At 31.1% G+C, this 14,081-nt stretch overlaps 1 protein-coding gene across 1 annotated transcript in view; it reads right to left on the bottom strand.

The window, feature by feature from the left end:
* LOC129221299 (IQ and ubiquitin-like domain-containing protein) overlaps nucleotides 1–14,081 on the bottom strand; it is a 31,564-nt gene that overhangs the window by 13,443 nt on the left and 4,040 nt on the right. Inside the window, exons 3-6 of the mRNA XM_054855759.1 lie at nucleotides 12,723–12,891; nucleotides 9,841–10,051; nucleotides 7,454–7,629; nucleotides 1,307–1,474 (exon numbers count right to left, since the gene is read on the bottom strand). Of these exons, the coding sequence (XP_054711734.1) occupies nucleotides 1,307–1,474; nucleotides 7,454–7,629; nucleotides 9,841–10,051; nucleotides 12,723–12,891 (724 nt within the window). The remainder of the gene's footprint in view (nucleotides 1–1,306; nucleotides 1,475–7,453; nucleotides 7,630–9,840; nucleotides 10,052–12,722; nucleotides 12,892–14,081) is intronic.

The raw sequence follows: 14,081 nt of genomic DNA, 5'->3' as shown, positions 1-14,081 counted from the left end.
TATCTTATAAATACATAGATTAAGGAAACATTTTACGCAGTTTTATAAACTTGGCAAGTCTCTGGCGAATGTATGATACTGTGGTCCTTTGGCTATAAATAACAGATTTGGATTTATTATTTTACACTTTTATGCTGCTTTCAATTGCAAAAGTAGAAAATGAAATTAAACAAAATGACATATTAAAAACTTATTCGATAGGCAGAGTTATGATAACGCGGTTGGGACGAGAGTTCAAAAATCTTGGCGCTACAGCCATACAAAAACTGAAGACAAAACATTTCTTGGTAACTATTTGACCTCTGCCTGTGCTGAACATTAACATGAATTGATTGGGAAAAAAAACCTACATCAACATGAGGGAAGCTGCGGGTAAAAGCTAGTTACTCAATAATAGTGTACTTGAGGCAAACCTAACCTGGCAGCAAGGTGAAGGCTATGCAAATCCTAATCACAGCATTATTACGCTGCCAGGTTTTACAAAGGTTTTACCAAACAATCTTTTTACAAAGATTATTAATTATAGAGAAATTGTATGTATTAACTGGTTTTTGGCCTATCATTTCATTCATTTATTTTGACAATAACATGCTAAAAGCAAAATTGGAATAAATAATTACTTTTTTGCATTGTACATATATAAATTGTATGTTCTCAGATATGCAATCAATGAATGCATAAGAGTAGAAGTTAAAATATTGGAAACATGAAAGTTTATTTTTAGGCGTCCCTCATATAACACTGTACTTATACAACACGGTTTTGATATTACACGGTGCCAATTTTGCGATTATTAAAACATGGTTTCGATATTATACGGTATGAAACTTGAATTTAATGCTTCATGGTTTTGATATAACTCGAAAGTTATGTTTAAAAAAGATGGAATTTCATTTTTGTTTAATACATTCTGTTAATATTTAATAATAATTCTAATCAGTTTTTCCTTTGTTTTTATGAAACTTGGTTTCCAATATAACACGGTGCACATCCCTTGATTTACATTATTTCTAAATCTTGTATAACATGGTTTCGATATAACACCAAACACGGTTTTAATACAACATGATACATATTGACATGATTTTTACTATGTACATGATTAATTAGTGTACAAAATCAGTTAAAAAGTTATTTTTTAAAAATTCTCGCATAATACGGTTTTGATATTACGAGGAATGAATTACCATGTTATACGAGGGGTGCCTGTATATGTTTTCATCAAATTTTCAGTTATGATTAGAGTCAAATTTCAACCACTGGGCGAGTGTAAATTTTGGTATCAATCCTTTTTGCCACCACATACCTTGATTAATTCTACTAAGCTAAGCAATGCGCTGATACGATCTTGAGCGGATATACATTTCATTGACAAACTTAAATGCAAGTTATGCAGCACTTTTCCCCTCTGTGTTGCATCTGTTTCAACTTGTACTGCACTGTTATAAGTTCTCCATATCTTAGGCTTAGCTACCTGAAAAAGAAATGCAATGAAAGTAGCTGTTCTGAATATGACCCCCACATTTATATTACAGGCTCTCCTTTCTAAATCACCTGGCTGATCCTTTTCATATTTTTTCAACCCCAGAAAAGGTATATGAAAGTAAATTTAGAAGAAACTGTTAAAGTGTTTTTTTTTTAGCTATAAAACTTAACTAAGTTAATGAAGGCATGTTGTAATAAGTAATAAATATTTTACGAGCAAATATATTTATGAAGGCATGCTTCATGTGAATATGTAGAAACATTGTCCTAATAATGAAACATTGTGAGCTTGTAGAAGCAAACATAAAATGTAATGGAAGAGCTATGCTGCCACGGAAATGTAAAAGGCAGTATCTGAAGAAATAGGTTTTGGAGATATTTGAAGAAACGTGTTTTGAATTCTGTACTAACAGTACTGAAGCATTGGAATTTGGCAAGGGGGGGGGGTTCCTGCTTTATTTTTACCAGAAACCAAACAAACAAGCTTGTACATTAAAGTTAAACTACATAGATGAGAAAATGCAAATAAATAAAATAAAATAAAATTAAAATTGAAAAATTTGTAGTTACTGCCTTTTACTTTCCTGTGGCAGTATTTGTTGATGTGTGAAAATAATGTTTAGCTTTGCAAGACAGTTGAATGTGAGAAAGAAGTTGTTGAACGAGTTGAATTTTGAAAGCTTTCAATAAAAACTATTCAGATGAGCATAGGCGGATTTAGGACTGAGTTCCTGGGAGGGGGGGGGGGGGGCAGGATTTTTTTTAGCAACAATTTTATTGCCCCCCACTCTCATGTTTTTGTCTGTTTCCTGTGATGCATAAGTCCATGTTTTACTTTTTTGTGTGTCGTTTTCATTAATGCGTGTTTTCATGCAGTCCTTTTTGAATTGACCTAAAGAGAGGGAGCTGGTATCAAGAGAGTGACGCAGGGCTCCAATTTTAGGGGGCCGGGGGTTTCTCCCCTGGAGGAAATTTTGTAAAATGGATATAAAATTCTGCATTTTGAAGCCTTATAAAGATTAATTGTATGGACATAGAAATTGATAACCAGATTATACAGTATGGTTCAAATTTTGTAAGAAACAGTCATTTTAAGTGGGAAAGAAAAAATAAACTATAGATTTCTCATTACAGCAACTTTTTTTTAAATATAAGTAGTGCAGAAAACGAAAAGGAATAGAGGTAGTGTATATTTTTTTTCCTGACTAAACAGATTAACAATATGCAGTAGAAGTAATTGGAGCCCACTTTGCTTAGGATTTTCAAAGACTTATCTAATTATTTTCAAGGACTCTAGAATAAATAAAATTATTTAACACACTTCATTTGTACTTTGCAGTCTCTGATATTTTAATACTTGAGTGTAAAGTTTTAGTCCTGTTCTAACTTTGTGAGAAATAGCTATTTTAAATTTAAAAGAAAAAAAAACTATAGATTTCTCATTACAACAACTTCTATTCAGTTGCAAGTGGGACAGAAAACAAAGAGGAATAGAAGTAGAGTGTAATTTTATTTTTGGGCTAAACAGATTGACAATATGCAGAAGTAAGATAAAAGCAAGCAACACCAAAAGAATTTCCAAAATTTTGCATTTGGGATTGAATAAATAGCAAGGTATGAAACATGTGAGTCACAAAAATTTATTTCAAATAATATGTTACAAACGTGAGAACCATGATTTTTACATTTTTGATACAGGATGTGGCAAGGATCTGAATTTGACATATTTTGGCATTCCTCCCCCTCTACCATTTGTTCGAAATTTTAAAATTTAAGGTTTGTAGCCACACTTTTCCAAATATTCAAGGTTTTCAAGCACTTGAAAATGAAATTAGTTTCTTCAAACAATTTCCATTTTTTAAGGAACGAATCATGATTTTTTTGGGGGGAGAGTTAGGGACTTACTTCAAAGCAGGGGCCCTAAGCAATAGCTTGTTTACCTTATAGGCAAATTCGGCCCTGTTTGTAATTCACTCTTACCTGCAAATTTTTGCTTGATTTGTTTGTAATTTTTACGAAAATTCGTCAGTTTTTACGGTTAAAGGATTTTTACGATGTTACCAATCTTTGTTAGGTTTTTATAGACTTTTATAAAATTTCAGTAAATTTTTCGAAAACTTTTGATGACTCAATTATTTGGATTTCAATAATGACAAGATCTGACTCAATTAGACTTAGATGATTATGACTTACCTTACTTTTTAAACAGTATTTATAAAGTAAGTAAAATTGTACTCAGTAAAATTGTACTCTCCCTGTAAGTAAAAGATTCATTTAATCAGATCACTCAGATAACTGAAATTTATTCAGTTTGCAGTAGTGTTTATTTTCTCTCTCTCTCTCTTTTTAAGAGAAGGAAAAAAACTATGTTTTTTGTTTTTTAGAATTTCTCAAAAGGCCAATTAATCTACTAAGAACATAAATATTATGCATAAATATACTTGAAATGTGGACACAAATAATGAGTAGATCGTTCTGTTAGCGCTAATGGGGGGGGGGGAGTTTCCCCCCCTTTGCTTTAGGTTCTAATTTGTTAAAATAATCGTCAATTATTATAAGTGTTGCAGCTTAATGTATAGCTCGTTTAGCCTATATGTTCATTCATATACTTGCCCAAAAGATTTTTCAGTCCAAAATAGTGAATTTTGACACATTTTCAACACCCCAGTGACAGCTGTGCTATTTTTATTTAATGTTCGTTCCCCCCCCCCCTTTTTTTTTCTTTTCTCTCATCAGAAAAGGACATTCGCTTTTCTCTTCATTTTCATTAAACTATTCAAAAAAGAAAAAGTCATGATTTTTTTGTTTTAAGATTTTGGAAGATGTGTTGTTACTATTTAAATGTCCTCCCAAAACTGGGAGGCAATGCCCCCCTCTAAATCCACCCATGCTCTTCTGAACTATTCAAAAAAGAAAAAAATAATAATAATTTTTTTTTAAATATTTGGAAGATGTGTTGTTACTACATAAAGTCCTCTCAAAATGGGGGGGGGGGGCATTGCCCCCCTCTGCCCCCCATAAATCCGCCCATGCAGATGAGGGTCAATTAGGAGCTAACAATTTTGTACATTGATAAATGGGTTCAACGTTACCCCAAATTTGTAGATGAAACTTGATTTGCAAGTGTGATAAAACCTTGTTCTATTTCTTAATGTAGTTTAAAAAATGATAAGATATCTTTTTTCTTCTTTTTTTTTCTTTTTGTGCTAAATAATGGCTGTATTCATATTATCAGAAGAAAATGTTTCATTAAACCAAAAGCGTTTTTGGGAAAAAGATATATATTAACTGAATAACATCAAGAATGACATCTTTTCAGAGAATGATTTTGAATAAAGCTTTTAACTATATATTCAGTTTATTACAGAGTTAAAAAAATCATGATTTTTTGGAAAAAAAATTAAGAATTCAATTTTTTTATTTAAAAAAAAAGACATTTGAAATTTCAGCTATTTTTAAGTTTACATTTATAAATAAAATAAAACTTGAAATTGATGTTTTAAAAAAGGACAAAACCATTATATTTCAAGTATTACTTCACTAAATTTAAAATTAAAAAAATCATTATGTGATGTAAAATAAATTTAGTTCAAATGTACAGTTGGATCTCGATAACTCGAAGCTTATAACTCCTTTATCTCGAAGTTTTAATTTTCGTATTAAAAACAATTAGGGATTGCAATACCAGACCAAAAATTCAATACCGGTATTCGGTATTTTTAAAATGTGATGCCAAAATTTGAATGTTCTCAAAAATGCTTGAAAACATTGTTTTGCTGCCACATTTCATAGTTTTGTACAAAAATTGTATTATTTATGAAAACATATTGTGAACAAATATAAAATGAAGGAATAAATTTCATAATAAAAAATCAATAATAGTAAAATACATAATGCATCCATTGAATTGTCTCTAAGCCTGGGACTCATTAGTGCACAACTTTCTTACAATTGAAAATACTCTTTCTGAATCCACATCGGTTGTTTGGTACTGTTAACAATGCGTGCTACACCTCCTCTAATTGTTTAGAAGTCCTTCATCTTCAAATAATTTGATCTCTTGCCTGTTATTTTAGAAAAAATATTTGTGTGTGTGTGTTTCTTTTGTATTGGGTGTTTTATTATTATAATGTTTTTTAAGATATTTTGTGTGTATGTGTCTGCTAGTTGTAATATCTTTCCGAGAAACGATATTTTTTCAATATTAACATTAATTTCTCTTGAGCAGGGAAAATTTGTGTTTGATTTTTTATTATTAGCCCTTTGGTTTGAAATTTACGAAAATGTTGACTAAATTTGATCTTGTTTGTTTCTTTTATTTGTTTTTGCGTACTTTTCAAAATTCATTATAATTATGTAAATATCTGAAAATATGTTTTAAGTGATTATGTTTAACTTGTATGCAATGTTTCAAGGCACTATAGAATTTCTAAATATTATCTTGCCAAGTATGAAGTGAGACATGACAAGGAAAAAATACCCGGTGACAACAAATAACCATTTGTTTTATTAGGAAGAAAAGGTTTTTTGTCAAAATTCAGTACAGTTGAGAAAAATATTTAAAGAAAATATCATAAAGTATTATTGCAATTGATGGATGGAATAAATTATTCATAGAACAAATACATTTGAAATTACACTCAAAATTAACTTTCACAAAAGAAAAAGTGAGTGATCAGGAAAATAGAAAAAATAAAAACAAGGTTCACAAAAACGCTTAAAAATGAGATTCATCTCACCATCTAATAATAAAAATATCATTTTGCAATTTTTTCGCTTCTTTTGTTCAATGATATTCTATTAGTTTGCACTTTTAAAGTCAAATTTTTACATCAATAGATAGATTTTGGTTCTGTGTCATGGAAAAAGAAATGTTCATTTGAATTATAAGTAGGTATTTAATAAACTTAATGGAAAATTCTTTAATTAAAAGTATTTATTATTTTCAGCTAATACCAAAAAATACTGGTATTTTACCTCAGCAAATACCGGTATTAGGAAATTGCAAAATTGCTCTATTGCAATCACTAAAAACAATGTATAATTTACCAGTAGTCTAACTAGGGGTTGGCAGGAGTGGCTCTCGCTGGGGGCGCAACAGACGGGGGGGGGGGGGGGGGCGGCATTTCAACTGATTTTTAAAAAAAATTAAGAGTTTTTTTTTTATCATAGAATTTGAAAAATGCTTTAAAAAAATGAAAAAAAAAAAAAAAAACTCACAAGAAAAAGAGCTAGAGACACATATATAACATTTACTGAGAAGGAACATTGGGCATCATTGAAAAACAATTCTAAAAAAGAAAATAAGAAAAAATACTGCTGCCTCCCATTTGTCGAATCAATAATCCAAAAAAAAAAAATTTTTTTTGGGAGGTCACGATGACCTCCGGTGATTTCCCATCACAGCGACCCTGGGAGGAGGGGGCGCAATTTCTTTAGTTCGTCAGGGGCGCTAGAACCCATAGTTACGCACTGGAATTTGCATATGTTTGATGGATAAAAAATAATTAGAATTTTTCAAGAGAAGAAGTATGAGGGAAATCTTTTATATAGTATATTTTCCCCCATGCCACATACACCTCCTCCACCTGGCCCCATTGCCTAACTCTGTAGCCAGAGCTCTTTCTCCAGAGAGGAGGGAAGCACTTCAAACATTGCACCCACACGCATACACGTATTTGTACTATATCGACCGACACAATCAGTGCTGTAGTTGGGAACTAACGCAAGAGGTCGCTTTCCCCCAAAACATTTAGTTTGCAGTTGTAAAAATAATGCAAGCGTAATGTAAACTTGCTTCAAATCACCTTTCAAAAAAAAAAAGAGTCTTTTTAAATTGAACAGTAACAGTAGTCTAAACTGACCTTTTTTGGTCGAAAAAAGATCCTTAACCTTGATATCTACCATATAAAAAAATGCATTCTCCAAATATTTTTTCACCAAGTTTCCAATTTGTAGGCATACTTACGATTGTTAAAAGTTTCTGCTTTATCTCAGAATACTTGGTATTTTTTGCAAGAATCTTTTTTCGATTAATTTCCTCTATCTTTTTAGTCTCCGCATCAAGTAACATCAACATAGCTGCTTTTAAATCTGCTCCTGTTCTTGTCTTTGAAATATCTTCTGCTTCTGAATTCCACCATTCTAGAAAGATGACTTATGTGAGCTATTGAACAAAAACTTTGCAATATTTAACATAAATAAAGTATGCATTAATATGTTTTTAGCTAACTCTTGCAAAGCATTCCCGCTCAAAATTTACAGTCCTGCAGTAAAAATGCTACTTAAAAACATCAAATTGTCGCCTCAGAGCAACAGTAAGAGATCTAATCCCAGGAATAACAGTAAGGTATCCTACTGCTGCTTTGAGGTGACAATATGTAAAAATAAACATGCTCACCAGGTAAAAAATTACCGGACTCAATAACTCACAAACTAATTTACATAATGACTTAATATTGCATACTATTTTGTTAAGATATTTTTGAGGAAAAGAGATCATGAAAGTTATATTTCTTTCAAAAATATGTGTTTATTAATTGTTTTTCTTAGTTTTCTAACATATATTACGTAGATTTATTGGATAAAATCCTAATTTCTATAAAATCTACATCTTAGAAGAAACTGAAGAATCATTTTTCTATAGCAGTGGTTCTCAAACCTTTTCCCTACTGAGGACCACTTGGTACCTTTCTGAATCCTAAGAGGATCACACACAATTGAAATATAACATTGATAACACTTATATTAAGTGAAATTAGGTGAATCCAAAAGTTACCTTTGATAAATTTAATTTCAACTGCAAAAAAGATATAGATTAATTTTCACTAGCTATTCACAGACCCCATAAAAATTGCTGACGAATCACTGGTAGAGAATCACTGATCGATACAAAGAGGATGTTTTTTTAAGTCTGAAATTTTTTAGATGATCCTTCTTTTTGTGCTTGTTTATGTTTTACTAACTGAGCTATCTGACCTTTCAAGATTCATAGCCAAAGCTTTAAATAAAAAGAAGTTTGATTAATAGTGAATTCAACTAAACAAGAACTGTAGGCTGCATCAAAGAGTCAAAAACCCGAAGAGCATTCTCACTGAAATAATTTGAATGTCTCAGGTGGTAAACACAAAGAACTAGCTTGCTTTAAAAATGTTATAAAGACAGACCACTCAAACAGAGGCTTGATCCGCTGACCAATTGGCAGTGAGCCAAGTGAACTACCGACTGAGATATCCGGCACTAAATTTCGACGACGCAAGCTGAAATTTAATCGAACCGAAGAAATCCATCCAGTTTTTTAAACTTATAATTTTTTTAATAAATAGACAAAATGTGAACTGTTTGTTTATTTTTTGCCAAAAGCAGGGAGAAATATCTTCAAAATGATACCTTACTCATAAAGTTTAATAATATGTTGAAGAAGTTAAGGCTTCCCACCAAAAAACATTTAAAAAAAATAATTCTCTATGATACAGACATCATACAGTGCTGGTGTTGGAAAAAACTTTTTGGGGAAACTCACCTTGAAGTTTGGGGGGACTGACTAAAAGAAAAGGCAGTTTAAGCTAAACAAGCTATAGCTTTGGATCCCCAACTCCTGAAAAATTACACAATTTGTACCTAAGAAAAATGAAAAGTACTTGAAAAAGTAAATTATTTTTTCAAGTGCTGGAAAATTTGAAAAAAATTTAGTAATAAAGCTCGAGCTTTTAAATTTCTAAGGAACGTGCGGAGGGAGGGGGGTTCCAAATTATGCCAAATTTAACTCCTTGGTTACACCCTGCATCAAAAATTTGAAGATCATGGTTCTTATGTTTCTGTAACATATTGATTTAGATAAATTTTTGTGGCTTGCATATTTCATATCTTATTTTTTTTTTCTTGAATTCAGTATTTTTGGATCCTCTTCTGTTATCACTTGATTTTAAGTCCTAGTCTTTTTAAAAATACAACAGGCTAAATAGTAGGCATTTTTGATTTTGCTAAAATTTTCAGGATTTGTTCTTACAATAAAATTATTAAACATGTTTTTTTTTTTTTTTTTTTTTTTTTTTTTTTTTTTTGTACAATTTTTTTCTCTTAAAGTTTTAGAAGTTCAAAGTTGGACTTTGCTTTTTTCTTTAAAAAAAAAACATATCAATTAACATTTGCCAATACATTTTTCACAAAGAGTGAACCACGGCAGTGACAATTATTCTGTGTTCTACTCAATCCGTACTAACTGTCAAGGCATAAATACCTATGGTTGACACTTGGCTTGAAGGTCAAAAGTTACTTTGGAATACCAAGTTATGGAAATTACTTTGTATAACAATGAAATAATATGATCAAACTTAATGTGTGAATATGACACACTTTGCACTTCTTTGAAAAGTAATGCAAAATCTTCATCATCAACAGGATTAAGCTTTCTTTTCTCTAACTCTTTCCACCAATTGTTTTCTTTATTGCTTTTCAATCTTTCTTGCTTTTTTTCCCATAATTGTTTTAGTGAATCGATTTTCTTTCTTCTTTCTAATTCACGTCGAGCAAGCCAACATCTGACATAGTTTTGAACCATTACTACCTGTTAAAGAAGTAAAAATTAATATTAACTAGAGTCATAAACTTGTATTTAAGAAAAAGAAATAAATAAATAAAGATTCAAAAAATGCACAGTATAGTTTTAGTGATACTCTTAAAGTGAAAAAAAAAACTAATCATAAGTTCACTTGGTGCAAAGATATTAAATCTTGCATACATATTTGCAGTCAGCTCACATATTATGCACAGCTTTGGAAATATTATATATATATATATATATATATATATATATATATATATATATATATATATATATATATATATATATATATATATATATATATATATATAAAGTGTCATCGATCCAGGGAAGAGGGTAACTGTCTTTCTTGGTGATTTCATTTCATCTTTCTTGGTGATTTCTTCAATTCACTCTTGAATTGGTCTTGATTTGCCATAAAACTTGCAGTAAAATCACTTATCACAGAGTTTATTGCTTCCAATAATTTGTTCATCTGTACCTTCATTGCGCAAGCAATCACCATAAAATGTTCAGGTAGTCTTCAAGACGAAATGTCCAAGGTTACACTGATTATTTCAAGAAAGTCCTGAAGAAGCCCCATGTTGGGTGTCAATTGTTACCAAATCAGCCACTTCAAGAAATTCTTTAAATGACAACACAGTTCTTGAGAAAACACAGGAGATTTATTTACAACTATGTACAAGAAATATCGTTAGCAACTGCTAAATTAACCATAGCAATTTTGCAAATATCAATTAACACCCTAAACTCAACGGTTGCACACGTATTTACATCCAAATACGCGAAAACACAGCGCTCAGGCAAACACAATAACAGAGCTAACGGCTCAGACAGTTTAAAAAGCAAAACTAACCTTGGTACAGATGTGATATACCCCCCCCCCCCCCATTTGGCGACATTCGATTTTTTTGCACAAAATTAAAATATTTTTCTCGCCAATGAGGCGATAATTTTTTATGCATGGCATCCCTGGCCAAACTAACCTGTGTTTAGCAACCCGAAGGCAATCTTACAGATCTGTTCAAACTTGTTTACTTGGGTTGTTTGGGTTTCACGCAGGAGAGATACGTGGTGTTGTTTCGTGCAATATACCTTACAGGAAAGCTTATTTTGTGTTAGTTTAAATTCAGTAGTTGTGTTTTGAAGTAAAAACATTAGAAAATGCCAGTTTCTTCAAACTTGAAGGTTAATTAAACTCCAACGTGGTGTGTATCTGTAACGTGCCATTGTCATATGATGTATTGTTTTAGACTGAGTGTGAATATTTATACCATATAAAAAGGTAAGTTCTTTATTTTAGAATTCAAAAAAAAAACTCTCACTTCCAAAATTCTTTGTTTTTACAAATCCTTGAGGGGTTCTTGTAGTTTTTAACTTTATTTTTACTGTATGTAAATTAATTTTACAGAAATAGTACGGTTATTTTGTTCTAAAAGTTAATTCTTATCGATGACACGAATTATTTAGACATTCTATTAACATGCCTCCTTTAGGTACTGAATTTTATGTTAACAATTGAAAGTTCTTTCAGTTGTACTCTTAAAAATGCTGAATTTTATTAATAAATCTGCACAATAATGGTGCATATTTCACACTTAAAACTGTGTCATTATTGTACACTGAACGGAAGGAGCCACCCTTGGGTGTCATGAAAATATACATAACTGTGACCATACTCTGACTGTAATGTATATTAACAGTCGGAGGGATAACGCTCGGTCCGCTCGGTCCTGGCGAGCCAGAGGTCTCATAGTACTTTTGTAATGAGACCGAGGCAGGGCCGGCGAGCCGAGGTCTCATTACGAAAGTACTATGAGACCGAGGGCTCGTATCCCGGAGAAATGATGAAAAAAAAATTAATGCATTAATTTCGACTTGTAATTAATACAATAATTTATTTCATTGTATTTTAATATGTTTACAAAAAACCCCAGCCCTGTACATTTTTGAAGCATATATTCGTGATGTTTTTTGTTGTGCTTTTATGTTGTTTTTATATATATTGTGTTCTGAAGTGCTTTGATCATGTTTTTTTATCTGATTTTTTCCTGTTGGCGCTAAAAAAGCATCGCTAAGAACGATGTATGACATATGTCGTCATACATCGTTTTCTCGGCGATGCTTTCTTGGCGCCAACAGGAAAAAGTCGCCAAGGGTGGGGTATATCACATCAGTTCCCTAACCTTTTCATTCAAATGCCACACGGCTTTTATACTGCTTTGGAAAGTTCAACAAAATTTGAAATGCTTCTCAATGTTTCCTTTTTATTCTATTCACAAATCTTATCTTTCAGAAATGGAGGGAGCATATACTTCATTCGAATGTAAGGGGGTTGTATATTTATTACAAAAAACTATTTACAGGTTAAGTTACTACAATAATTTTAGATGAAAGATAATGGAATAGACGCCAAATTTAGCCAGATTACAACAAATTAATCATAAAAATAATTATTATTTATAGAATTTGTAATAATATATTTAGTACATAAAGTAGAGAAATAAATATCAAATTATAAAAGAAAAGCTTTTGAAAAATATAGATTGAGCTGGTTTTGATAGCAAATGCTTAAATATATTTCAGACGAATTTGCAGAATAAAAAGCACAGCATGTTACTGAAAAGTATGATAAAATAAAGTTTTTTAGATGCAAGAATGATATAATAAATACCCTTTTTAAGTATTCTTCTTCAATGACATTGGAATTTTTATAATTTCTTCTTGCATATAAGATTTTGTCACCAGTAGTTTGAATAAAAATGTTTCGAACAGAAACTTGTGTGCAAGCGTCTACAGGTGTTTGTTGTACTTGGTCACACACAGTAATGGTTTGGGATTCTCTAAAAGGAGAAAAACGTTTTTACTGAAAAGTAATACAACATATTACATTTAGAAACAATTTTGCAACAAATAAGTGAATTCTCCAAAAAAGTACAAAACAAAAGTGTTTATATTACTTACTTTTACATGTCAAATAAAATTAAAAAGCAACTGAACGAGAGACAAAAATATGTTTCAATGGGTACAACTACCAAGTAATATTAATCATTGATTAATAGAAGGGCCATATTTAAAGGGTAGGTTTTAGGGTTCAAACCACGTCCAAAATTTTACAAAAAGGTTTTCAAAAAATGCTTTTTGAAAAACTTTTATTTTCTGAAGAAAAAAATATTATGACATATAATTTTATTTTTTGATTTCTCTTGAAAAATAAAATTATTTTTATTGAAGCATAGAAACTCAGTGCTTTATCTGAAGTATTTATTTTTATTACGAACATCCTTTCTTGCAAAACAATGCAGTGTTTTCCTTCAAATTTTGAGTAACTGACCATAGCAATATCATCAAACTTTTTTTTTATTTGAAAGTACCTAACTCTATATTTAACATATCTCAAAACTGGCAAAAAAATATGAATTTAAGAAGTATTACTTCAATTGCGCATATAAGAAAGAGTACACGCATCTATTCTTTTGATTTGTTAAAAAGACGAATATTTTACAGGGATAAAGGTCTGTAGTGTACACAAATCAGAATTCTTTCCTTCATTTAATGCCCCATTCAATGTTCCCAGTGTAGTTTTAAGGGGAAATAATTCTAAATGGAGTGATATTTTAAGTGGGGTTCCACAGGGATCAGTTTTAGGGCCTCTTTTGTTTATTATTTTTATGAATGTCATTCATGAAAATATTTTTGATGTAATAAGATGATGCTGATCTTGTAAAAGTTATGGGTGTTGTAGAAAATGAAGAACAAGTAAAACAGCTTCAAGAGATCATAAATGGATGGATAAGTGGGGTATGGCAGTTAATGTTCGAAAGTGTCAAGTGCTACACTTAGGTCATGGAAATAAGCATACAAGTTATCATTAGTCAGGCAGAAAATGTTCTTGAAATGTATGTCTTACTAAATCAGAATTTCAAGTTCAGTCAACAGTGCAGCATTGCAAGCAACAAAGCTAACAGAATGCTTGGGTTTATCAATAGATCTATGAGCGCATATCGAAGATACACCGTACGCCAGAGGAAAA

Source organism: Uloborus diversus, chromosome 4 (genome assembly GCF_026930045.1).
Source record: "Uloborus diversus isolate 005 chromosome 4, Udiv.v.3.1, whole genome shotgun sequence".
Taxonomy (NCBI): domain Eukaryota; kingdom Metazoa; phylum Arthropoda; class Arachnida; order Araneae; family Uloboridae; genus Uloborus; species Uloborus diversus.
Note: the sequence above shows the minus strand (reverse complement) of the source record. Positions and strands in the feature narration are given on the sequence as shown.